The sequence below is a fragment of the Arctopsyche grandis genome, chromosome 3, assembly GCF_051622035.1.
Source record: "Arctopsyche grandis isolate Sample6627 chromosome 3, ASM5162203v2, whole genome shotgun sequence".
NCBI lineage: Eukaryota > Metazoa > Arthropoda > Insecta > Trichoptera > Hydropsychidae > Arctopsyche > Arctopsyche grandis.
The window spans coordinates 34,270,170-34,297,868 of record NC_135357.1 but is presented as its reverse complement, the minus strand read 5'-3'; the positions used below and the strand labels follow the sequence as shown (position 1 = coordinate 34,297,868).

The 27,699-nt window shown below is 34.5% G+C and overlaps 1 protein-coding gene across 4 annotated transcripts; it reads left to right on the top strand.

The window, feature by feature from the left end:
* Positions 1 to 32: 32 nt before the first annotated feature.
* Positions 33 to 25,801, top strand: LOC143909286 (uncharacterized). 4 transcript variants are annotated; one of them, XM_077427202.1, is made up of 13 exons: positions 33 to 314; positions 13,831 to 13,868; positions 21,583 to 21,721; positions 22,370 to 22,507; positions 22,597 to 22,734; positions 22,983 to 23,117; positions 23,194 to 23,331; positions 23,401 to 23,538; positions 23,628 to 23,765; positions 24,643 to 24,777; positions 24,855 to 24,992; positions 25,069 to 25,200; positions 25,323 to 25,801. In XM_077427202.1, the coding sequence occupies exons 1-13, from the start codon at positions 251 to 253 to the stop codon at positions 25,445 to 25,447; spliced, it is 1,596 nt and encodes a 531-aa protein (XP_077283328.1). In that variant the 5' UTR covers positions 33 to 250; the 3' UTR covers positions 25,448 to 25,801. The 4 variants fall into 4 exon arrangements, with proteins under 4 accessions (XP_077283328.1, XP_077283327.1, XP_077283329.1 ...); XM_077427201.1 differs by having other exon boundaries at positions 25,069 to 25,212; positions 25,323 to 25,701; XM_077427203.1 differs by lacking the exon at positions 24,855 to 24,992 and having other exon boundaries at positions 25,069 to 25,212; positions 25,323 to 25,674.
* The last annotated feature ends 1,898 nt before the right edge of the window (positions 25,802 to 27,699 follow it).

The window sequence follows — 27,699 nt, the reverse complement described above, 5'->3', positions numbered from 1 at the left end:
TGACATCGATTGTGAAAAGGCTGACGATCGCTGGTTCGTAAATTGCACCGTATAAAATAGTCGCGAGCGATGTGGGCGCGAACAGTACGCGCGCCATCGCGACCAAACTTTGACGATTTTTTTCGCGCACTAAACAAACATAAAACACGACGAAAAAAATACGGTGGGGTGCACCAAAGGCTGGTTATAATTTTAGAATAGAAAAACAGTGGGATTTTTTTTGCCAAACCTACGAAAAAAAAAACCGACAATGAGAAGAATCGCCCTGTCGACGTTCCTCTTCGCAGCTTTGCTGTCGCTCGCCGAATTGAAAGGTAAATAAATAATTTAAATATTAAACACAAATACTCACGTAATGTCTAAGAATAATCTGATGTGATTGTTAAAGCAATAAAAGGCACATTTACGACTTTCACACATACATACATTCACATGCTAATAATAAATTGACACAAAAAAAGGATTGTGTCGAACATAAATGAATCGAATAAAAATATATTTATTTGAAAAATAAAGGAAACGTTGCATTTATTTAACATGCTTGTATGTCGCAGTTGTTTAAAATATGTTGTTATTGTTTTTATAAAAAAATATTAGAAATACATCAAACGATGCACAATCTAAAGAGGAACATATATATGTATATTTTTTAAATATATTTAATTTGGAACTTCAAGGCTACTGTTGTATTTTTTAAATAGTTAAAAATAATATATTTAAGAATATTTTCGATATCTCGTTTAGTGACCTATTAGATTGTTCGTGCTGAGCGGTGTCATTGTCGTATGCACGACAAAAAGAATCAACATCTTGTGAATAGGATTTGGTAAATAAATAAATGATTGTTAAGTAATACATATAATCGGAGGGGTGTTTACGACGGCATATGTGTGGAAATTTGATTGGTGTTATAATAATGTTGACTTCGAATATGTATTCTAGAATAACCGATCGAAGTTAGATAAACCGTGTGTTGTTTCAATATCGCAACCGATAAAATGAGTGTAATAATAACCAATATGGCAAATAAAAGGATTTGTGATCTAGTTTCGGTTGATCGAGTGGGCAAAAGTCGAAAAATAAAGTATAATAAGAATCTTTCTAGAGAATGTTGTAGTAGAAGTACCATGAATGTACGTTAAAATTGGTGATTCTCAATTTAAACTATAGATTTGCAAACTGACAAACAAATAATAATTTTTATATTCACCATATATGCTATTATCTATTTCCAACATTGCAAAATTATCTATAGCATTGATTAAGATGAAATACATTCTAATGTATTAATATATTTAAATGTAGTTAATTTCATCGTATAAACTCTGAATCGTTGGTAACTAATTTCATTAATATCTTACATACATATATACAATATATAATATACTAGTTGTTTTACCCGGCTTCGCTCAGTATTTGTAATATAAACAGCTTAAACATGGCGAATCTATATATCTAGTAATATCTAGTAAATATTACTAAATATATAGTAAATATTCATTTGTTTTTTTTTTTGTTAAATTTATTTGAATTGAAAAATAAAAAAAATCGAAATGTCGTCATAGAAACTTTCCATACTTACATAAATACATACAAAGTCTCTTTCGAAATTATATATTACACTAGTGGTTTTACCCGGCTTCGCTCGGTATTTGTAATATAATTTGTAAACCGCTTAAACGTGGTTAATTTAATTGTAAACATTCATTTGTTTTTTTTATTACATTTATTTGAAACGAAAAAAAATAATATTCAACCATCGTAATAGAAACTTTGATTTTTTTTTTTGAAGCTGCCAACTAAACCTTACAACCTTACAAAGTCTCTTTCGAAATTATATATTAGACATACCAGTAAAGCCTAACAGGTAAACCCCAATGCCAATTTCAAACATTGATGTACAATTTAGAATAATTTTAATAAAGCATCAAGCTGTGCATCCATCCATGGATAAATTTTGATAAACTTACATTTTCGGATCATTTTTTTATATATACATACATACATACGTAAATAAATCGTTAAATTTCGTGATACTAAAATACTCGAAATTTTCGATACATTTATTTCTCGAAAATTGATAGAAATGGGTAAAGGCTGCCAATTTGTTGGAACCGTTTCCAAGATAAAGTCAGATAAATTAGCAAACTTTGATAGGAAACGATCGACCTGGAGTTATAAACCATGGTTTGGCCAGCAGCAACCAGTTGGACTCGAACCCTTGAACACCTTGTTTGAAAGCATATGTATATGCTAAACACTAGTCCACGCTGCTGGTTTAAACTAAGGGCCGGGCCGCACCGCTCAACTCGCGAACACTTGGTTGATGGCGATCAGACCAATGCATGCAGGTAGATGAGACATGCCACATTCGTCAACTTGTTTGTTGCACACATTTTCATACATTTTTTCGTGTCGCGCAACAAGTCGGCCGACAAAGTTGCACGGTGCGGCCCGGCCCTAAGGCACTGTAGAGATATGTACGGTTTCGCCATTGATATTAATATTATATTTGCGACACGACGTAACTTTCAAGTATTAGATGTGATTTAATAAGAGAGTATACAAAATTTGGAAGCTTTGGGGAAAAAAATGGTAGTTTTGCATAGGAGTTTTGGAGAAACAGACAAACTATTTTCTTCATATAAGAGAAGACTTGGATTAACTTCTACTTACTTCCATCGTTTTGAGATATTTGTACGTATAACTCAATAAAGTTATAAAAAATGATATTGATCTTAGCAAAATTTAGTCTCTATGATTGTGTTTTTAAGGAATTAGGGCGATTAGTTATTATTTGTCAATTTTTAGCATAATATAATATAATGTTAAAAGTTTTCATTTTCGATATATAAACCCCTCTCTCCTTAACTGAAATAGAATGTCGTAGATTTGAATAGAGAGCTATTCTTAAAAGGCAATATCTAATCAAAAGTTTATTACAACGTCTAATATATGTACATTTTAATTGATACTTCCGATAACGTATGTACATATATGTATATACATATGTATTTTATTTACACAAATGAAAAAAAAAGTACACTGAAATTTATTTAAAATTCGATATCAATATTAAAACTAGGTCACGATATCAATTAGGTTCAACCTAAATTATACGAGTTATTTGATGAAAAAAAAAAAAAATTGTATCACCAATTTGAACCGAACTGCTGAATCGGCTTGGAAAATTTGTATGCGCGTGAATTCAAAAATTGTATATGTAGGTGTGAATTTAAAAATTGAACGTGTTAGGAAGATAATTTATTTGAATTTAGTTAATGATAATGTTATATTCAATGAGCGATGATATCATTAAATGTTTTCGTGTTATCGAAAACGATGTGCACGCGCACGCTCGCCAATAAATTGTTTATAAAATAAGAATAATAAATAATCTTGCCGATTTCTAAATTGTTAACAATTAGCAATTACGTTAATTTAATAGCTGTGACAGCATCCGTCACGAGTGATAAACGGTGACGTTGGAGTGTGATTGTCTATGACACGATTGACTATCGCAATGTTGTCAGCAATGAATTCCCAATTTTACATAAACTTGATAAGGGTCACTATTGAGGCATTTTTTAAAAAGTCAATTCCCTCTTTTACTAGGCTTTTCTCACTTCGCTTTCGATTTTTTCGTCTGACGAAATTTGGATTCTTATCCGATCGTTTTCAAACTTTACCATTTTGCTCGGTTTGGTCATCAATATATGTATGCGATCCGGTATGGAGTCCGCCATTACGATGATGAAAAATAATCGTAATAGACACGTTTGAAAATACTCCATTATTAAGTATATTGTTGCGTAGGGGTGGGTGGAGGATCCAAGTAAAAGGCCAAAGACGTGTCACAGCATTTATTGATGATTAAGGAGATACAAAAACTGGCAGTGCTCAGTCCAGAATGTCTTGATATCGCCGAAGTACCGCCTTATAAGGGGTAGATCTCTCAGGACATCTTCGACGTCTAATTTGTTTACTTATTGTTATGGTCACGTACTCGGATATGTATTCTCACGACATTCAGTCCCACGGTACCACGGTCACTTCTGAGAACTCGACGGGAATGCGACCGAGTGCCGCTACTACGCCATTGTTTAGCTTACTTGCACTTAGTTTGCAGATAATCCTCGAAACCAATTATAACGGTCGTATGGTGTCAGAGATGCGCCTCGGCTTAATCCGATTGCACTTAACTGGCGGCTCTTTACTAACCTCTTATTTTAGTATACGTAACAATATTCTTCTCTGTGAGATACCGTTGAGATTCCGAATTTTCTAAATTTCTCATATTAATTGGGGGGCGGGGGGGGGGGGGGGGAGACATACAGCCATATAGAGTCTAGGGGAAGACTACAATTAGTGCTAATGTATGGTTATTGGTAGGTATTTTTCGTAAATATTGATCGTCCCGTTTTTTACTAACCTCTTCTTAGTTCAGAATCGATTTTTTCGTCTGACGAAGTTTTGGTTCTTATCCGATCGTTTTCAAACTTTGCCATTTTGCTCAGTTTGGTCATCAATATAAGTGGAAATGACGTCCTCCATTACCATGGCGAAAAATAATCGTAATAGACACGTTTGAAAATACTTCATTATTAAGTACTAGTGTTGGACCCGTTGATTTCAACGGGTGGTTTCGAAAAGGAATTGAAACTCGAATAAAAATAAAGTTAAAGATATTGAATCGACTGGTTTCGGAAAGAAATTGATGCACGAATTACGAATGACAAATTACGAAGTGATTACGAATTACGAATTACATTTTGTGCATCGCCGACGCCTCCGGCACCCCGGGGCCTTCGCCCCCGGCGCTTCCGTCGCTCGGGGCCTTCGGCCCCAGCGCCGCCGGCGCCTCCGGCGGCCGCACCGCCCCCAGCGCTTTCGGCACCCCGGGGGCTTCGCCCCCAGCGCCCCCGATGCCTCCGGCACCCCGGGGGCTTCGCCCTCAGCGCCGCCGGCGCCTCCGGCGCCCCCAATGCTTTCGGCACCCCGGGGGCTTTGCCCCCAGCGCCGCCGACGCCTCCGGCGCCCCCAGCGCCCCCGATGCCTTCTGCACCCCTGGGCCTGAAAAAACTGGGAAACTGAAAAACTGAAAAAATGAAAAAACTGAAAAAATGAAAAAATGAAAAAAATGAAAAAACTGAAAAAATGAAAAAAATGAAAAAATGAAAAAAATGAAAAAACTGAAAAAATGAAAAAACTGAAAAAATTAAAAAAATGAAAAAACTGAAAAAAATGAAAAAACTGAAAAAATGAAAAAACTGAAAAAATGAAAAAATGAAAAAAATGAAAAAACTGAAAAAATGAAAAAAATTAAAAAAATGAAAAAATGAAAAAACTGAAAAAATTAAAAAAATGAAAAAACTGAAAAAATGAAAAAAATGAAAAAACTGAAAAAATGAAAAAAATGAAAACTGAAAAACTGAAAAAACTGAAAAAATGAAAAAAATGAAAAAACTGAAAAAATGAAAAAAATGAAAAAACTGAAAAAATGAAAAAAATGAAAAAACTGAAAAAATGAAAAAAATGAAAAAAACTGAAAAAATGAACAAAATGAAAAAACTGAAAAAATGAAAAAACTGAAAAAATGAAAAAACTGAAAAAATGTAAAAAATGAAAAAACTGAAAAAATGAAAAAAATGAAAAAACTGAAAAAATGAAAAAAACTGAAAAACTGAAAAAAATGAAAAAACTGAAAAAATGAAAAAAATGAAAAAACTGAAAAAATGAAAAAAATGAAGAAAAAAAAAATTTGTTCCCCATACTGGTTGATTCATCATGTTCGGCGAGAGTTAGGACACACACACACACCCACACACACACACACAGATTACCGTCTTTATATATATATATATATGATATTCTTCTCTTTGAGATACCGTTGAGATTTAGAATTTTCTAGATTTCTCATATTAATTGGGGGGCGGGGAGGGGGGGGGGGGAGACATACAGCCGTCTAGGGTCTAGGGGAAGACTATAATTAGTGCTAATGTATGGTTATTGGTAGGTATTTTTCGTAAATATTGATAGAAAAAACTAAAGACGAATTTTGCGTAAATTTGGCGTTAGCAAAGTCTGTTATTATATTATAAAAATTTATATTACTTGTTAATTCACTTTATATTGATAATATACTTGGATTTGATAATCGCTCTTGACTAAAACCTTTAATCGACGTTTACTAAAGCTCCTTTCTGTCGAAGCCACTGTCGCTTCTATAAGATTCTGGTAAATTCCATCTACCCAGTATATTTTTAAAATATCAATGTGATACATTCTCCGGGGATCTTTAAGAAGTTCATAATTGTTAAAAAATAAATTAAACCAGTTAAAAAATAAAATTCTTTTGCCAGTTGTTGAATACATTGAAATCTGGTATCAGTGATATTTTAACATGAATTTTGTATTAACTTTAAAGTTTGTGATTCGTCTTCGGCCAATTCATCTGACATCTTTTTATGTTTAGATTTAATTTTATTTTGATACGAAAGAATAATAAAGAAAAAAATCGTTCGGACAATTTCTCAGAACTCAGAAGTATTCAAAGTAAAACAAGCATAACGCTGCCTCGAATAAAATACTATGGATGTACGTATGTACATATATACAAATGGATATTTTAAAAACACATCGAATTCATCTGAAATGTTTTATTAAAAAAATAAAAATGAAATAGGCAAAGGCGCCTTTGGTGCCCCTCGCTTCGAGCGCCCTTGGCATTCGCTCATTTGCCACAGCCTCGCTACGGCACTGGTTGAGAATTATGATTGATTATCGTGTAAAGCTTCCCAACTAGGGTTGAGGCGGATGTAGTTTCGTCAATGTTGCAAATATTGTGCACATTGACGCAACGTGACACGACACACTTTTTTGTTTTCCGCCATATCACACTGTGTCGTGTCTGCAGTATTACTTAATTTAAATTGATACACAAAATTACATTTAGCATCGAAAAAAATAATTTGTGTGTACAAATTCCAGTCTTCAAAAAAAAAAAATAAGACTGCAAGTAAGGTAGTTATCAATTTTATTATCTTATATTTTTTGCCGACCTCAGAGTGAATGGCCGTAAATTGAGATGCGCTTACGACAGCTGTCAGGTCACATCGATTTAAATGCTACCAACGTAATCATTCTAATTGACAATTATTCTCTTATCTATTACCAACGTGCTAAAGTGTTGTAAATTTGAATGGAAATTTAGCCTCTTTTACATTTTATAAACTGTCACAAAATGCACGTTTTTTACGAGCTTTTTTTTACTGCATCCGTTCAGACATGCAAATTATTATTGTTCGACGGATTTCTAATCGTACTATTAAAACTAGTGCATACGATAAACAAAATTTAATAGCCTCGAATGGACCTCGAACGATACTGAAAAAATAACATGGAATATAATAGAAGTTTCGACATTAATTTGAATATCCGGTTTACCCGTAATCGTGTGTGAAGTGCGTTTTCATCAACGGTTCTCAGTAATTGCGATATCGCGTACGGTCAGGGATTTCTAATGGGCAATTTATGTTTTTTTTTTTTTTTTAGAAAATCAGGTTGGCACTTTAGGTTTCAATAATTGCTAGGTTATTTGCGTTTATTCATACATCCAATCGGTAAGCATTATTCAAGTGCATTGTGGGTGACATTATGATGACAAAATTAGAGCCAGTTATATATCGAGATATAATGGTAGGTTTATAGATACAGATCCTAATTTATATACTCATGTATTCTAACACATGCGTCATATTTTTCAAGGTATGTAGTGTATATATTTTTATTTATGATCTATTTACTGTTAAGTTAGTAACTACATACAGTGCCGGTTTTAGGGGGGGGCTGGGTCGGTCGGCGCCCGAGGGCGCCGGGCATTTTGGGGGCCACTCCATGCACCGAAGGCGCTTTAAAATTTAAAATTAGGGCGCCAAAGACCCTAAAATTTTGTAGATTAGAGTGCCAAAGGCGACACTTAAATTGATTATTTGAAATTGAAACTTATCTCCGGTCTACAATGTCACAAAATAATTTGTCACAATTTTCTAGGGGCCCGAGGGCGCCATAGGGTGTAAGGCCGACACTAACTACATACCTATAAATACATAGCAGTGGTGTGACATCTATACACAGGGCCTCTCTAAGGGTAGTTGGGGCCCGGGTACAAATCCAAAATTTGCGCCCCCCCCCCAAAAAATAAAAATAATAATAAAATAAAAAAATCACACATTGTTTTTCACCTCGCTTATCATCAGAATATATACGTATGTATGTATATATATTTTTTTTTATGGGAATATTTTAACCTTATTATTCAAAATTGAAAGCCTTTCATAGTTATATTTATATTATATCTTAAAGTAATATACATATTAGCTGATACTAATAAACTCAATAAAGACTTTTTTATTGATAATTTAATTTTACTTTCGATCCAATCTGATATTAGTTATTGAATGTGCATATGTACATACATATCAATGTGCATTACATTTCTGCCATAGATGCTTTTTTTCCACACTTTTACTCATGAAACGTAGACTTTGGAGACGTTGCAAATTTATTTCAATTTTTGTTTAACGGAAGCTGTCGATATATTTTTTATATATATTTTTGTTGGTAATTGGACTATTCGTCACATTGGGGTGGTCACAAAGACAATTCTTGCCATGAAAATCGCGAATACACAATATTTGGCACTCAAGTTCTCGTTACTATGATAGTTATCGTTAGTATGATGGACTTTTCGGCTGCCAGATGTTCCGTTTTTAGTGACTTTGTGACGAGTAATTTGTGACCAGTAATCACCGAACCATTTTTGTTGTTATGGAGCTTGGCGCCTTTTGGAGCGTTGGCGCCCGGGTGTTCTGCACCCTCAAATCACCCTTTAGAGTGGCCCTGTCTATAGAATATGGACATGGTGTTCACCCAGAGCTAGAGCCGAATATATACATATCTATCTACCAGTACCGGTTTTAGGGGGGGGCTGGGGCGGGTAGTGCCCGAGGGTGCCAAATAAGTTAGGGCGCCGCTCAATACGCCAAAAGCGCTTTAAAATTAAAATTAGAGCGCCAAAGGCCCTACATTTCTATTCGGCAAATTCTGGTCAAACAATCTACTGGAAAAAGCCAATCTTCATATTAAGCTCACCGCGAGTATTATTAGCAACGAACTTATCAATTTAAAAGCCTTTCATTCATTGTATTAAATTTTATAAAACAGCACAATTTACAAGAATTATATCCAAACATTTGGGTTTTGATGCTTTTGCTGACACTGTCTGAAAATGTAGCAAGGTCCCGGGAAAAAGGAGGATGGTAATCCAGTTTTATATAATTTTTTTCTAAGGGTGTTTAGAAAAAATTGCCCGAGGGCGCCATTGGGTGTAATCTACATAGGTATATCAGGAAGAAAAATTCGACCATAGTTTATAGTGCGTTAGTAAATACTATGAATGTGTAAAAAAATAATTCTCAAAACACCCACCGATTTCGTTCGAATATCCGCCCAGCTGCCGTACCATGAATGAAACATGGAACGTTATCTACAATGATTGACAACAGCCTAAAAAGTAAAAAAAAAATCAATGATTTGATTGGTGTGCCTAATCAATGACAACTTTTGACAACTTCTGGCTCTGACAGAGTTACTTTGTCGGCGAGTATCACAAAGTTATCGCTTTCTGTCGAAATGCGTGAACACAATGACCAATACAAATCAGTATTGTGAATGAATCAGTCGCAGTGATATTGTGCACGTACTCCAATTGCACGAACAATAATTGATTTCGTTACACAAGTAAAAAAAATATACAGTTAATCACCGTGGAACGAATCTCAAACTTTTTAATTGACAATGGCGTCGTTATCGTCAACTGACCTTGACCGTGACGACGCGTGCGCCTCCTATCGGCGGGAATAGCGAAGTAATGCTAGCCGATGCATGGCACTGATTTTGATTTTTATCATTTTGAGGGTTTTCGATGTGTGAATTGGGGATTAAATAATGGAACGGAGTTTCCGTCGACCCATTTCTAACCACACCGCTATCTGCGACCGCCGACCGGGTGACCCCTCAGCCGCCATCTTGAGTTGGTCGGTGCCGCAGACACGCAGGCACCGACCCGTGACCCTGGATATCGTCATTCGATATCTCGGCTAAGCACGTTTTTAAATTTTGTCAAAATTGCAATACTTCAAGTCAGTGGCGTGCCGTCATTGGAACAGAGGGAACAGGCTGTTGGTAAACGGACTACTAGTCAAATGTGAACCAGTCACAGGACAACCGGTCGCTCTTGATCGGTCACACGTGATCACCCGTCACACTAAAACTGGTCACGAGAAAACTGGTCACACCCTAAAATCGGTCACGAGAAAACTGATTGACCGATTTTAGGGTGTGGCCAGTTTTCTCGTGACCAGTTTTAGTGTGACGGGTGATCACGTGTGACCGATCTAGAGCGACCGGTTGTCCTGTGACCGGTTCACATTTGACTAGTAATCACCGAACCCAGGCTGTTCCCTTAAATTTTTGGTAATAATTATAAAAATTGATGTATATAAATGAGTAACAAAAAAGTGATATGTATTTGTAAATATAATTGGCGAATGACTTTGTTCGGGGAGTTAGCGAAATTCGGAAACCGGTTTATACGTCTGTGTGCATGTATTGGTCAGATGATATGTTTTCTGGATTCGCTTCCCATGCCTGCACGGAAAACGATACCGGCAGTCGCAATGGACAGGCGTTGCGTCTAAGACAAATCATATTCCGATTAACTCGTTTCTTTGAACATTTACGGAAATCTAAGTAAGTTTATTATCGTTAATAATCATCACGTATTATTCTGGAAAAATATTGTGTTTAAATAACGTTTATTTACACAGAAATTCTTCATTTCAAATATGGGAATGGAACAGCTTGGCGAAACATATCGTTGCGTAGGGGTGGGTGGAGGATCCAAGTAAAAGGCCAACAGTCGTCTCACAGCATTTATTGATGATTAAGGAGATACACGCACTGGCAGTGCTCAGTCCAGAATGCCATGATATCGCCTACGTACCGCCTTATAAAGGGTAGATCTCTCAGGACGTCTAATCTGTTTACCTGTTGTATAGTCACGTATTCGGATATGTATTTCCACGACATTGGGTCTCCCCGTACCGATTCTGAGAAAGGACTAATAACGGTCGTTGTTTAGCCTAAATGCACTTAGAGTCCAGATATAATCCTGGAAGTAAGTGCAAGCACTTAGTTAATCCGATAACAGATATCCGTTGGTCTAAGTGCAAGCACTTAGTTAATCCGTTAACAGATAACCCTTGAACGGTAACATAGTCTCTGGGATTCTATTCGCTTAATCCGCGGCGTACGTAACAATATGTATGTATGTATGTACGAGACCAACTCACGGTGGAGCGGGCTGAAAGTCACAGAACGATAATGCACAGAATGTTGCACTATCGACCGATTGCTAGAAAAATCATTTGAAAGATTGAGTTTTCAAGATAAACAAGATGTTATTAATAAAGGAAGACTTACCCCAAACATTTCTATTAGCACGAAAACAAAAAATTATATTTGTCACATTCAATTCAATAAATATTCAATAAACATTCAATAATTAATCAGCTCAGTATGGATATTATAAAACACATCGCCGAAGTTGATTCGAACAGATATATTATGAAAAGGCTGATTGACGTTTTTTAGCTCGACAAGAGGCGTTTGTTAGCTAGTACGTCAACAGTTTAACGCACTTTTCCATCTTTAAACGACATAAAAACTTTAATTCGCAATGCTCAGGGTGAAAGTAGACTTTAGATGCTTTCAATGATATCAATAAAAAAAATATGAAGACATACAAAATTTCTATGATATGGTAGTTCAAAAACTTGTACAAAAAGGCGATAGAAAGATTGCTCTCATATACAAATGAAACAAATTTGAAAAATCATTGTGAAATTTCATTATATATAATATAATTTTGTACCTACTTGTAATTAAAAATGTTTTTTATATACATACATACATATATGTATTTTTTTATTTTTATTTTTCCTGTTCCTTTGATTTAAAAGTCACGGCACGCCACTGCTCCAAGTGTACATTTGATGCAGGCGATTAGCGCACACCAGCAGGAATCATAATAAACGCATTTTGGGGCATCATAGTCTAAAAGGAGCCCCAAAATTATACGTGTCTAAGATTGAGGATAAGTTACTTACTGTAAATAGTATAAGTAGGGTTGCCATAATTGTCAAGCATTGATACGGGACATTTAAGTGCTACATAAATAAAACATGGAAAAGTAGGTAGGTAATAGTTTATTTTAAAAAATTAGTCTTTTTTAGCCCAATCGTTTTCCCAAATCGTTTTCCTCTTTTAAATAATGATAAATTTGGGCGCAAGTCAATTTAAAATTATACTGGCACACCAAAATTGCCTCAACTGTCTCAACTGCCAGCTTATTTCTTTCATCCGACCATTGTGTTGACATCGCGGAAAATATTCTCTCCACATTGGCATTGTGGGCTGGAATGGCAAATATATACTCACATAGTTTTATTAAACATGACTTCTGTTCAATATGCTTGGTATCTCTAAAAAACTTCAGCCATTTCTCTTCCATACTCAATTTCAGCGTTGTCTCCCACTTTTCGTTGGTATTATTTTTATTTAAATAATCTTTTCAATATACGAACTGGTTGAAAAGAAGCTCATTGTTTCCAACATCGATGTTCCTTACTTGCAAATATTCAACGGTTCGTTCTATTTCCCCCCATTCAGGAACTTAATGCATTAAAGCATTAAATTTTTTGAATGATTGGGAACACTTATAAATGTATTCAGCAGCAGTGTTAAATAAATCGACAGTCTGTTTTTGAATGTGCGCACGCAGAATACGGGAGGAAAAAGCATGTTCCTCTTGTTCCTGTTGTAGTATGTACCGTTTACCATGCACCATTTTTTTTTGATCTTTCGACTTAAGATCTTTCGATTTTCGATCATTGCCTTTTGATATTTGCGTTTTCTGTCATTTAACATTCTGTCTCGTCACGTATACCCATATTAAATATATGGGGAAAGTTTTGTATCTGATATTCCAATCTTAAAAGTATGATAATACTATTCTACATATTTTTTACATAAGCTTAGGAGTTTCACAACGTTTCTTCTTTTCATATGATTACAAACTAAGAACACACAAATATTAACTAACAAAGTGAGTCAACATATGTTTCAAAATTATGCAAATTTACTTGATCTTTGCAAACTTTTTAACATAGATAATATATTCTGCGAAGTGTCATATCTTCACATGTTTTCTTATTGCGTTTTGAAGGCGAACCTTTACCCAGTTTACATACATATGTACGTTCACAAATACAACAATGCAGAACACTTTATGATGTTGAGATTTCAGAAACCTTATAAGAATGTTTGACTATGTTTGAGTGTAATAATCTCTGACGTCATTCAGAGCGATACTTCTTATCGAGTTTAAAAATTAACTTATATTGAAACACTCATCTGAGGTCGATAGTGAGAGACATGTGTATTTATGTGAATGACATAATTGTTTTGGTCGTGGTGTTGACATGGCCTACTTATCTTGGGAAAGTCGGTGCACATTCTCGGATGCCAGATCAGCATGTCGAAGAAAGCAAATAAACAACACATGCACATCATAATCACTGCAGCATATGATCGGTTACAAAGTCATGTCAAGTATGACATCATACACAACATACATACATAGGAATTACAAAAACAGACACAGTATACAATGGGTCAATGATTTATTTTTATTTATTTTACTTTCAGGTGTCGCTGATGATACTTCATTGTTCGACACACCTCAGGTATGTTTTAATTTATGATACAGACTATTAAAGATCTATTATTACGCCTACGTCTTTACTATTAATCTTCTTGTACTCGGTTCAACTTTTAAAATATCATACATATATCTTACTGCGTTTCTGAGTTATGCGATAAATTAACGGAGTAATTAATCGGTTGAAGGTTATATGTATTCATTTAAAATAGGGTTAAGGTTACGTTATCTCGTGTAAACAAATTTATTTAAACTATGACAGATTGGCTATTGATTTTGGACGCAATAGCATTTTATTTACGTATTGTAGAGATGAAATGAAAATTTATCGTATTTTACTACTATCTTTTCTTGTTAAACGCTATTTTTCTTCTTTTTTTACTATTCCATTTGTGTGTGTGTGTGTTTTGGATAAAACCTTCTGTGCAAAAAGTAAGTAAACTATGTATGTATTTTTCATATATTCTTCTTTCATTTTTTTATAATATATCTTTCTATATATGTTCTATACTTCTTCTATATGTTTTCAGAAGTACAAAATATTTTCAATGATTTCCTTTTTTGACTAAAATGCTAAAGACAATTTCACTTTCTTTAAAATATTAACAAAGGTAAGTTTCATAATATGTAATTACTAATATTCAAAATAGTATTAGTACATTTTTTATAGTTTTAATCGGGGCTTTTTATCCATGTAACGAGGTGGAACGGCGTTCTGGCACCTTTTTTACGTTTCAAGCATAGATGTAGAATAACCTAGATATGCCATTACATACAAATTTCGTTGGAGATCTTGTCGCCACTAACTGAGGGGTGCGGGGGGTTTAACTAGCGGGGAAGTGGTAAAAAAAGGAAGAAACGCAGCGGTCGGCAGTGCTCAGCAACCAGTTTATGTATATGTACATGCACTGAAGTTTTATTTTATTTATAACTTTATTTTATTGATAATAAAGCCATATTAAGAAAAAAATATTTAGCTATACACACTATATTAAACTACAAATGTATGTTACTATAATAAAACCATCATTAACTATTACAATATTTAAACATTAGTAACTTCCACAAGGATCAATTTTAAAGCTGATACTTTAATATTTAGTTCATTGTTTGTAGTTTTAAACTTAATGTCGATTTCTGAATTTCCTTCAGTGCCAACAAGATATACGCGTGCATTTCGTGACACCCAGGTTGTCGACCGCTGTTCCATCAGTACATACATCGCGCCGATATTTCATTATATGTTAAAATACTACTATAATTGAAGACAATATATATTAAATCTTACTTATGATATGTGATGCCATCCGCCTTTTTATGTTTTCTTGAGTAATTGTAACACAATTTCACTGAACACGTTGGCATTTTCGAAAAATGTCAATAGACCTTCCTACTTAGAAGCTAACTAGCTACTGAGAGAGAGTGTGCATGATCTGTACTTTTTTTTGTGTTTACATGGTCCAACAAGGTGATCGGCTTAGAGCGTCAGGGCGTATCTATGGTTTCAAACGAATATTCTATATAATATAATTTGAATACAATCGTTTCTAATAAAAAAACTTGACAAGAAATGAGCTCTGCCATCCTTTTATTCAAAGAAAGCCCAGGTTTTAATTATATTAGTGAACTTTTAATGATCAAAAAAACTAATGGGTCCATCGGCTATACTGCTTCCCCCAAGTATTTTAAATAAATAAATATTAATTTCATTCACCTAGATAATATGGAAATGAAATATATCATTACAAATTGAAATTAAATTACTGTCCAAATTCAATTTCAAGCCACCTTGTTTTTGATTTTTTGCAAAATTAAAGAATAAAGCTCTGTGGTGTCTTCGTATAAAGAATAAATATGATGTTCTTATAAATATGTTATGAACTGAACGCCTAATGACTTGATAAGATTATTGAGGCTATATTGAACGTCACTAAGAATTTTGTGGCGGCAAGTAAAAAAAAAAAATTTAGTATCATATGTTTAGTTAAATTTAAAACTTTGAAATATCATATAGTTAAATTTAAAACTTTAAAATAACATATAGTTAATTAAATATTAAACTTCTTAATATTTACACAATTATTTTAAATCAATTTATCATTTTATTTTTCAATTTGAAACTCCAGTTTATTTGGCCTTCCTTTAGAGTTAATTATTTGTGAAAACATGAAATAGTTTTTTGAGATCTTCTTCAACAGCTGCGTTAGACCCCACACTCACATGCGATTTTCTGTGCGAAACTCATCATCATCATTTACAGCCATACACTATCCACTGCTGGATGAAGGCCTGTCCAACACGCTTCCAATCGTCTCTGTTTTGCGCAACTCTCATCCATCTCACCCCGCACATTTTCCTAATTTCATCTACCCATCTTCCCTGCGGTCTTCCTTTTACCCTTTTGCATTCTCTCGCGTACCATTCAATCACTTCTTTTGTCCACCTTTCGTCCATTCTCCTAGCCACGTGGCCCGCCCATTGCCGTTTCAATCTCTTTACTCTATCCACTATGTCTACTACCCTTGTCATGCTTCTCACCCACGTTGTCCGCTTCCTGTCTTTCCTCGTTATGCCAAGCATACATCGTTCCATACTTCTTTGAGTGCATTGGTTTTTTTGTAGCATCTTGGCGTTCAGTGTCCAATTTTCACATCTATAGCGAAACTATAGCCCAAAAATATTACGGTGCGCGCACTTGCGACTAACCAGTCGGAACTTTGTCAATTTAAAAATAGATTTTACAGCAATGAGTTGTGTTGTTGCGCTTAAAAGCAAAATAAAATCGTAAACAACAATATTGGGTACATCCATTTATTAGTTAGGGGCTTTTAAAAAGACAATTTCATAAAATTCATCTCGATTTGATAAGTCATTCCAAGAAATTTTTCAAATTAATGGTTCGAAACTGCATGTTCTATTTTTGTGACCAAAGGTCTGACCGTACTATGCGACAACCGAACGATCCGACACTCCACAACAGTACGCGACCAAATATTGTTTGTATGAAATTGTATGAGACATAACGCACTGCGCGACAGTCGCATGACGTAGGACGACACCGTGCGTCAAAGTTGACATTGACGCAAGGTGTCGTTCGTGACGTGCGCAAGTGTCGTTGAGTGGGGGTTGCCTTGCGGCAATTATTCTCCTTCTTCATATCGTGACTTTGAAATAGCATGTAGCCATAATCTTTTGGTTTTTATCGATTGTTCTTCTTCCTCGCATATCAAAGATACTATAATAGCGTCCGTTTCATCCATCTTGCTCCGAGGCACCGAACGAATGATTGACATAATTTACTACGTAGGTCGCACACTGTTGTGAAGTGTCGGATCGTTCGTTTGACGCATAGTGCGGTCAGACCTTATGTGATCGCGCGACAGAAAAACGCAAGTGCGTATTTGATTTTTAAATGCTTTTAATTATTACTAAATTATGTTCACAATACATGTTATATCTATTTTAAAGGGGTCTACCCCAAAGGAACGAATTAGAAATGCACGAAAAACCAAATATCGGAAGGCAAAGATCGAAAATCGAAAGATCAAAAAAAAAAGAGTGCATGGTAAACGATACATACTCACTTAATTTGCGCCAGCAGGATACAACAGGAACAAGAGGAACAGGCTTTTCCTCCTGTATTCTGCGCGTGCACATTATACGGGAGAAAAAGCCTGTTCCTCTTGTTCCTGTTGTATCCTGCTCTCGAAAATTAAGTGAGGATGTACGTGTGTATGTACCGTTTACCATGCACCCTTTTTTTTGATCTTTCGATTTTCGATCTTTGCCTTCCGATATTTGGTTTTTCGTGCATTTTTTATTCGATCCCGTGAGGTGCACCCATTTTAAAGCTACTAATATACTGATCATTTTCTATTTTACAATTTTAATTAAATTTTATCAGTATTATATTATTGTAATGTTAATGTACAGCATAATTTGAAAAAGAGATCAAAAACCTATTTACAATCAGTGCGTATGGGGCCTTATGATCAATTGAAAACACTCTAGTCGGGAAATACATGGAGAGGTATCGAAGAACCTTTAATATTTCTTTGGTTAATGATAACATTTTATTTTAAGGACAGATAAACTGTATTTGTGTGACACAATTCTAGAAATTTATTTTTAAGTCTTGTATTACTTTAACAATGATAATGAATGTCTAAAGACTTAACATAATACATGTTACAGGCTCACAGAAGAGTGATTAGGAAAACCCGCAAATGCGAGCCGGGATCAACATTCAACAAAGAATGCAATACTTGCACTTGCAACTCTAGAGGAACAGAATACCATTGTACCAAGCAGAAGTGTTCAGGCTTCGATGCCAATGGAGACGGTGGAGCTTTGACAAGAGTCTGTGAACCCTCCCACAGCTACCGGCAAGAATGTAATACTTGCCGCTGCAGTTTGGACGGCTCCGGATACACTTGCACCAAACAAAAGTGCAGTGGATTCGATGCCACCGGAGACGGCGGTGCACTGACAAAAGTATGCACACCTGGACAAAAGTTCAAAAAGGAATGTAACGATTGTCGATGCAGCGCCGATGGTACCGAATTCTCTTGCACGAGGAAGGTGTGTCCACCAAAAAGAAATGTAAGTACATGTGTACATATGTATGTTTTATTATATACATATATAATATTGTTGCGTAAGGGTGGGTGGAGGATCCAAATAAAAGGCCAACAGTCGTATCACAGCATTTATTGATGATTAAGGAGATACACGCACTGTCACTGCTTAGTCCAGATTGACATGATATCGCCTACGTACCGCCTTATAGGGGGTAGATCTCTCAGGACGTCTAATCTGTTTACCTACTGTATAGTCACGTATTCGGATATGTATTCCCACGGTATGAGAAGTGCAATCATTGTTTAGCTCCCATGCACTTAGCTTGTCGCTAATCCTTAAAACCACTTACCCCGGTCACACGGTCTCTCAGGACGCTACCCGGCCTAATCCGATCGAAATTACTCGGCGGCTCTGTTTAGTATACGTAACAATATCGTTAATCTGTGTGTGTGTGTGTGTCTGTGTGAGATAACGCTCGCCGTACTCTAACCGTTTGCCCGCGGCCGTCTTCTATGGAAGCTTTGGGCGACAAGTCTGTAGCGCGGCTGTCTTCCATAGAATTTATGAACTTTGCACGGGATTTTGAGCTTTATATGCGCCTATTTCAACTGTTTTAAGGCTCAAAATTGGTTGAATATATTACTGAGAGTTGAATGCCATCTATTCAATTTGCTTAAAATGAATATATACCAGTCAAAATTAGTTTTTTGTGGAACCATACTGAAACCTAGTTTATGTGACGTCACGTCTGTTGAACAATGGCGACGATACGTCCCAATTGTATGAAGAATGCTTATTTGACAATTAAGCCAAAACTACGAGATATATTATGTATTTTATTGTTTAAAATAATACTTTATGTGTTAATTAACATATCTGGTTACTTGAGTAAATATTAAAATCTGTATTTAAGGTCGAAAACGCGATTGCCAAATTCGCGAAAAAGGTGCCGCGTACAGGGCTTGTTCGCTTTATTTATTGCCGTGGGCAAAGGGCTAAGGGTGAAATCACACAGAGAAGAACGGCACGTCGTGTGCTTGGCTCTCCCTATGGGGGTTCTCCTACATTTCTTCAAATATGGGATATACCTTTATCGATCACTGTCAAGCGAGGATATATACAAGGATACAATTTTAATGAAAATACTCCAGGGGGGTGATTTTGGGACGGTGTGTGTTGGGCGTGCCATGAATATGTGCTGGGCATGCCACATTTTTTCCGCATGTTTAAAGTATTTAAGAAATATTATGTGCCGCGTTCCTTCCTGTGTGATTTTGCCCTTAATTTCCTTTCCATTTGTATTGCATGCATATTATATTGCACTAGTGTTTTGCCCGATGAAATAACATCACATAGGTTATGGCATATCAAGTTAAATAATAAAATAAAAAAAATTGTGTACGTCCTATAAGTTTAAAACGAAAAACGTTAAAATAGAAATATTGGATTATAATATATAAAAGGAACACTACATATGTTAGCCAGTGTACAGTTAATGACTGTTCGATTTGTATAAAAATAAAAAAAAATACATTTTTTAGTATTATACAAAGAAATCATTTCGAATTTGATTGAATTTTAATGTCACAATGTTCTTATATTTCAACTTGAAAATTCAAGTGGCCAATCACTATATGTAATGTATCCTGGTCAATAACTGCAGCATTTCTCCTATTGATAGATCTTTCTGAACAAATTTTCAACTTTATTTTTAATTTTTGAACATGAATCAGTATTGATTTTCAAACTTCGAACATCTAACTAATTATTGACATAAGATTTAACAGTCGATATAACTTCCAGGGTCGTCACGTGAGAGTGTCTAGAAGAGCTGTGCCACCAAAGTTTGATCCGTCCGGAGACGGTGGAGCACTGAGCCGGGTATGTGATCCAGAGAAGACTTTCCGCATGGAGTGCAACACTTGCGTGTGCAGCTTGGACGGCACAGGTTACTCGTGCACCAAGAACAAGTGTCCAGAGTTTGATGCTACCGGAGATGGTGGTGCTCTAACCAAGGTTTGCACGCCGGAGCACAAGTTCAAGCAGGGTTGCAACAACTGTGAGTGCAACTTGGACGGCACAGATTATGTGTGCACCAAGAGGAAGTGTTAAAAATATATATATGCACCGGTAATGATGATATATCGAGAGTACTTGTGGTTAAATTATGCTGTTGGAATGTACAGGGATAAAATATCGCCATACACTTTCTTAAAAATTCATTTATTCCGTATGATTTAAATAGTTTAATAACTATTTGCTTCAAAGATAATTTAATTTAATAAAGAAGACTATTTTTATAGAATATTCAATGATTTCATATAAGTTTCATGTTGATTTCATATAAGTTCATGTTCTTCTTTTAACCTTGATATGATGTTGTTTTTATACTGCTTTTATCAATTTTAAAACCTACTGTATATTTTGAAAATCACACGAAAAATGAGATCAAACTCAAGATGGATCACACTAAAACAAATCTATTGTCAAAAGTTATAAACCAGATCCAAAGACTGCTTGCATGGTCCAAAAACATTTATTGAAAATTGAAAATATCACAGTAAATATAAATGTTTTTGTTTGTTTTCTTCAGTTTAAAAAAGCTATTGTAATATATCTAAATCACATAAAAATAAGGATCATATACATATAAACAAATTCATTATCTAAAGTTCTAATCCACATCTACATAAAAGCTATATGTAGATATAGCTTTTATAATTCAAAATAAAAAGTAGTGCAATTTATGTATGCTTCATATGAACATACATACATATATCAAAATTTACATTGTTTAATTGAAATTATCTGGTTTTTATTTAATTTCTGTATTAAAATGTATTTTATCCCACTTTCATTTCAATGGCATCAATTATTGAAATTATAATATTACATTTAATTTTTAGGTTATGGGAACAAACAAAATATGGCAAACAATATATTGATATTTGATTTGATTAATATTATAATACACATTATTATTCGAAAATGTATTGTATGTAGATGATATAAGACATGTAATTTTGGAAATATATATATTCATAATAAAAGTGTTTTAAAAATAAATGATTAAGTTTGTTAATTTCTGAAAATATGCACAGACTCTATGAACTTATATGTTTTGTTTTGCATTTAAATGTTTCAATTGAATTTTAAAGGGGGATCAGCCTCTCGCTAAAAAATGTCAACCAGGAGAAGAGTTCAGGATAGACTGCAACACTTGCTTGTGTACAAACGATGGTTTAGATTTCACATGTACCAGGACAGAGTGTGGGAAAGCTGCGACGAGAAAAAGAGGTTAGTTTATATTAATAAAAAAGAACACTATATACAATGTATGTATGTAGGTTGTTCAATTTTCATTATTAAACAATTATGGTATAAATATGAGTATACATAAATGTACATATATTAGAGTTATTCATTGTTCATAATTGAAAAGATTTTATTGAGAAATGCAATCGATGCATACGTAACAGACAGAGTGCAATTTGCAGTAGAAAAACGTGCTCTTTGAATAATGAAGCTCATGAAAAGAGAGATCAGTAGACAGTGTTTTATCTGAGTGCATTACTTCTGCATATTGCCGATATTGAAGATGCTTTAGTTTTATAACATGAACATCATTTTATAATGGCTTGTTATTGTATTTTAATAATAACATTAAGATGTTGTAACCCTTTGAACATTTTCTATTTTATTTGTTCTTTAATTTCAGATGTCTTCTCACCGGACTTCACATGTGAGCCAGGATCAGTTTTCAAGAACGATTGCAATCGTTGTACCTGTGATGCAAGTGGAAAACGAGCTGCTTGTACGAGGAGAGCGTGTCTTCCACGTGAAAAACGATCAATTGGTAAATACATTTAATTGTACTTTATTAAGAACATTAAGATGTGTTAACGATTTGAACCTTTAACTATTTTATTAATTTTTTAACTTCAGATGTCGACTCACCGGACTTCACATGTGAGCCAGGATCAGTTTTCAAGAACGATTGCAATCGTTGTACCTGTGATGCAAGTGGAAAACGAGCTGCTTGTACGAGGAGAGCGTGTCTTCCACGTGAAAAACGATCAATTGGTAAATACATTTAATTGTACTTTATTAAGAACATTAAGATGTGTTAACGATTTGAACCTTTAACTATTTTATTAATTTTTTAACTTCAGATGTCGACTCACCGGATTTCACATGTGAGCCAGGATCTGTCTTTATGAACGATTGCAATCGTTGCACTTGTCATATAAGTGGAAAACGTGCTGCTTGCACTAGAAAGTTATGTCTTCCCCGCGAAAAACGTGAAACTGGTAATTACATATTGTTTTTATTATATATTTCCATCTGGGATCAGGTCTGGTATTGGAAATGAAAGTTTATTTTATCAAGACGGTCTCCATAACAGCTAATAAGAAATAATTGGTATTTAAATAAATATGAAAAGAGTACACACGTATACATACATATGATAAAAATTATTATAAATGGTTATTCTTCCCAAATAATTTCTTTTTTATATTTACATATTTTTTTATAACGACAAATGTTTATATTTTAGCTGTTAACACACCTGGTTTCACTTGTGAGCCCGGAAAATCCTTCAAAAGCGACTGCAATACATGTAGATGTCATGAAAGTGGAAAATTTGCCGCATGTACGTTGATGGCTTGTCCACCTAAAAATCAAGCAATAGGTGATTATAATTAGCCTTTATGTTAAATACTGCGATTATTCAAACATTTACTATCATATTTTTTATAAAATTACAGATGTCTTCTCTCCGGACTTCACTTGCGAGCCGGGATCAGTTTTCCTGAACGATTGTAATCGTTGCGTTTGTGATTTAAATGGAAAACAAGCTGCTTGTACGAGAAGAGCATGTCTTCCAATAGAGAAGAGAGCAATAGGTTTTTATAATCAGACCATATGGACAAATTATTTAAACATTTGCAATTACATTTTTCATGAAATTTCAGATGTCTTCTCACCGGACTTCACATGTGAGCCAGGATCAGTTTTCAAGAACGATTGCAATCGTTGTACCTGTGATGCAAGTGGAAAACGAGCTGCTTGTACGAGGAGAGCGTGTCTTCCACGTGAAAAACGATCAATTGGTAAATACATTTAATTGTACTTTATTAAGAACATTAAGATGTGTTAACGATTTGAACCTTTAACTATTTTATTAATTCTTTAACTTCAGATGTCGACTCACCGGATTTCACATGTGAGCCAGGATCTGTCTTTATGAACGATTGCAATCGTTGCACTTGTCATATAAGTGGAAAACTTGCTGCTTGCACTAGAAAGTTTTGTCTCCCCCGCGAAAAACGTGAAACTGGTAATTACATATACTTTTTATCATATATTTCCATCCGAGATGAGACCTGGTATTGGAAATTAGAGTGTACAGACGCCAGGCGCTCTCAATCGAGAAGCCACCTGGACGTGATGTTCGTAGAGCTCGTAGTAAAGCGTGGCGTGGCTTCCCTCATGGTGCCCGCGGATCGTCGTCTGTGGTCTGATCTCTGCTGATGGCTCGGCTCTCTGTCTCCCTCTCTCGTACAGTGTGCGTATGTGTGAATGTGATGCAGGGAGACGGAAAATGGTGCGAGATTTATATAATGAAAACAGGTTGTAAATCTGTATGTGAGCAACTGTATTTTGAGTTTAAACGTATAGAGAGCAAGCAAGGGGGGGAAGGAGGGGGGGGGGAGTTCGTATACAAAGAACACGTGTCTGAGTTGCCTGTCTTCGGGACGAAGACAGACCAGGCTTCCTCAATTCACCCCGGACGAATACTGGAGCTGGTCTCCAAGTATCGTCAAACATCACCAGTCTCGAACTGGTGATTCGGGATCAAGGAAGCGAGCCGCTTAGAAGCAGTGTTCAAGCGGCGACGGTTGGAGCGGAAGTGTCAGTGGCGGCTGACCAGTGCGGTCAGTACCAAAAAACATAGGACAGCTCGTGGGTCGTAAGGCCACGAAAGCCAACCATACGGCAATTGGTCTGAACATAGAGTTTATTTTATCGAAAGTTTCCAAAACAACCAGTAAGAAAGAGTTCTCATTTAAATATAAAAAAAACAATAAACATATGTTGCAAATCATCTCGAGTGATTTTGATAAAGAGTTTCCAAAAAATTTTATTATAAGTATTCCTAATATTTTCAACATTATATATGTACATATGTATAAATGACAAATGTGTATATTTAGCTGTTAACGCTCCTGATTTCACTTGTGAGCCTGGAAAATCTTTCAAAAGCGACTGCAATACATGCATATGTCATGAAAGTGGAAAATTTGCCGCATGTACGTTGAAAGGTTGTCCACGTGAAAAGCGAGCAATAGGTGATTTAAATTAGACCAAATTTTAGAATAGCCCGATTGTTTAAACATTTACTATTGTATTTTTTAAAAACTTTAAGATGTCTTCTCACCGGACTTTACTTGCGAGCCGGGATCAGTTTTCATGAACGATTGCAATCGTTGTACTTGTGATGCAAATGGAAAACGAGCTGCTTGTACGAGAAGAGCATGTCCTCCAAGAGAGAGGAGATCAATAGGTGATTATAATTAGACTATATCTCAAGACACATCAATTATTTAAACATTGAAAATACATTTTAAATAAAATTTCAGATGTCTTCTCCCCGGATTTCACTTGTGAGCCAGGATCAGTTTTCAACAACGATTGCAATTTCTGCACTTGTTTGGCAAATGGAAAACGAGCTGTTTGTACGAGAAGAGCGTGCCCTCCCAGAGAGAAGAGAGGTACTTTTGAATGTAATATTAATATTCTTGTACATAATATCTAATATATTATTGAATTTTACATATAAAACACGTAAGGGAACGTAGATGTAAGTTTCAAAAGACGTTTTACACTGTTTCAGCTGTTAACGGGCCGGGATACCGTTGCACTCCCGGTGATCAATTCAAAGACGAATGCAACGATTGCACGTGCTCTGCAGACGGCAAAAGTGCGTTTTGCTCGTTAAACTTGTGTACGAATTCATAGTATGCAAAAAAGCAACCACAATAAGTTAAACATTTAAACTCTTTAGCAAAAAGAAAAAAAATGTCCAAGATCAAGAAATCTCTTTGGTATTAAAACTAATTAATGTAAATTATATTTAGATTATATCTACTATAATTAAAGTTCTGTAATGTGTAAGAGATATAAGTAAATAATAATAAACAAAAACCATGTCTGGTTTCAAAAGTGCGAGCTTTACAAACTATACCAAACGACAACTTCTTATTTATTCGTATAAAATAATGTATGTAGATAAAATACAATGTACGCCCGCTGAATTTTGTTCTCCACATACGATATCGTTGTAAATTAAGAATACATTTATATGTTAGATGTAATAAATATAAATATATAAATACTATTTTGTTTCTATCCCAACACTTACATAAATACACGAAGTATAAGATTTAGAATTAATTTTTTTAAAACATGTAGAGATTGGGATTGAATTAAATATGCTGCAAATCAATCCATTGTACATATATCATTAGTCGACCTAAAATAATAAATAATCAAACTGTTAATGTTCAAAATTGAAAAGTAAGAAATGGGGAGTGATGTTAATTAAACTATTATTATATTGAAGGTCAAACTTGGCATAAAAATAAATAATAACACATTACATAACATAAAAAACGCATTTTATTTAATTAAAATACAAAAATATTTAACAAAATAAACAAAGTAGAACTTAAAAGTAGTATTTAATATTTATTTCATATCGTTCTTCGATATCTAAATATAATCATTACGATTCCTCTTTCATTTTGATCCGTGGATGAAAACCACTACAATTTATAGTTCAGGTGCTATCAAAATATATGTATGTATATCAAAAAACATTTTCGTTGTTAACTTTTTGCCGGTAGACAATATAAATAAATAATTAAAAATATCAATTTCCCTCAGCTCCGATTTAACTTATACATACGTACTTATACATATGAATATACTATATATTTTATTTTACATACATAGATATGTATACCGGGAAGGCTTGACAGGAAGACTGGGACGAAAACAAATTAAACCCCTAAGCAAAAAATGTATAAAAAATTAAATAAACCCCAGCTTGAACCCGTTCTGGTTGTATTCCTCAACCAATAATTAATAATAATACAGGATCTATACTTCTTTCAAAACATAAATAAAAATAAGATATATGTATTCTAGAAAATTAATTTTAAAAAATACAGCACTTTTATTACATAAATCAATGTTTTTCGAGAAGCTGCCAATTTTGAGGTACCGTTTCAACAATAGTCAGATAAAATTGGCAAACTCTGATAAGAAACGATCGACTTGGAGTCACAAATATCCAAGTCTAACGAGCAGTATAGCGGGATCGAACCCAATAATCATTTGGTGTAAACATACACGCTACCACTGAGCCATACTGCTGGCAAATACATTCACTTACAATAAAAAAGATTTGCATTTTTTTACATGCATAGTATTATACATACGTACATAAGTGTAAGTATGTATAATACTACGTTTTTTATATGTTACATAATATAAAAAAACATTGTAAATTAAAAATATATTCGTTCCATTAAATCAAAATCAAACTTAAAATCCGATAAACATATAATAAAAATTTGTACAATTAAAAAAAATAGTACAGTAGAAAACTAAATGTTATAATAATATGGATCGATTATTTAAATTTTCCACTAGCAAATTCATTCAAACAATTCAAATAAATTCATCCACTAGCAAAAAATAACAATTCAAACCAACAGAAACATTATTAATGTTGTGTTCTTAATCAGGTATGAGCTGAAAATTAATAATAAATATTTCGAAGTTGATATGTACATATGTCATTTTTCAAGCACGCAATATTTAGATTTTATATTGCTTTAGATTCTTTATTATATTTAAAAAGCAGTAAAATACAATTAATCATAAAGAATAAAATGGAGAATATTCAGATAAATCTTATTCAAATCAATTTGATTGAGATGAATCCGATTCAAATAAATTTGATCCACATTTTTCATGTCCATTATTTTTATCTAAATGGGAATCTTTTTCTACAAAAATCTTGATGATTTCCTCATTTCCATAGTCATTAGCAAGGTCAAGTGGTGATTTTCCTTGGCAATTGATGGCATTAATGTCGCCCCCATGGCGTAAAAGTGACTCTACAAAAAAAGGCGAACCACATTGAACAGCGAAATGTAGAGGGATTTGGCCATCGCTATCCGACACATTAGGATAGCCCCGTT

Coding starts and splice junctions, on each gene's coding strand:
- LOC143909286 (XM_077427201.1), top strand. CDS start 251: ATGAGAAGAATCGCCCTGTCGACGTTCCTCTTCGCAGCTTTGCTGTCG. Junction 13,869..21,582: donor CATTGTTCGACACACCTCAG/GTATGTTTTAAT, acceptor TGAATTTTAAAG/GGGGATCAGCCTCTCGCTAA. Junction 23,766..24,642: donor CCGCGAAAAACGTGAAACTG/GTAATTACATAT, acceptor GTGTATATTTAG/CTGTTAACGCTCCTGATTTC.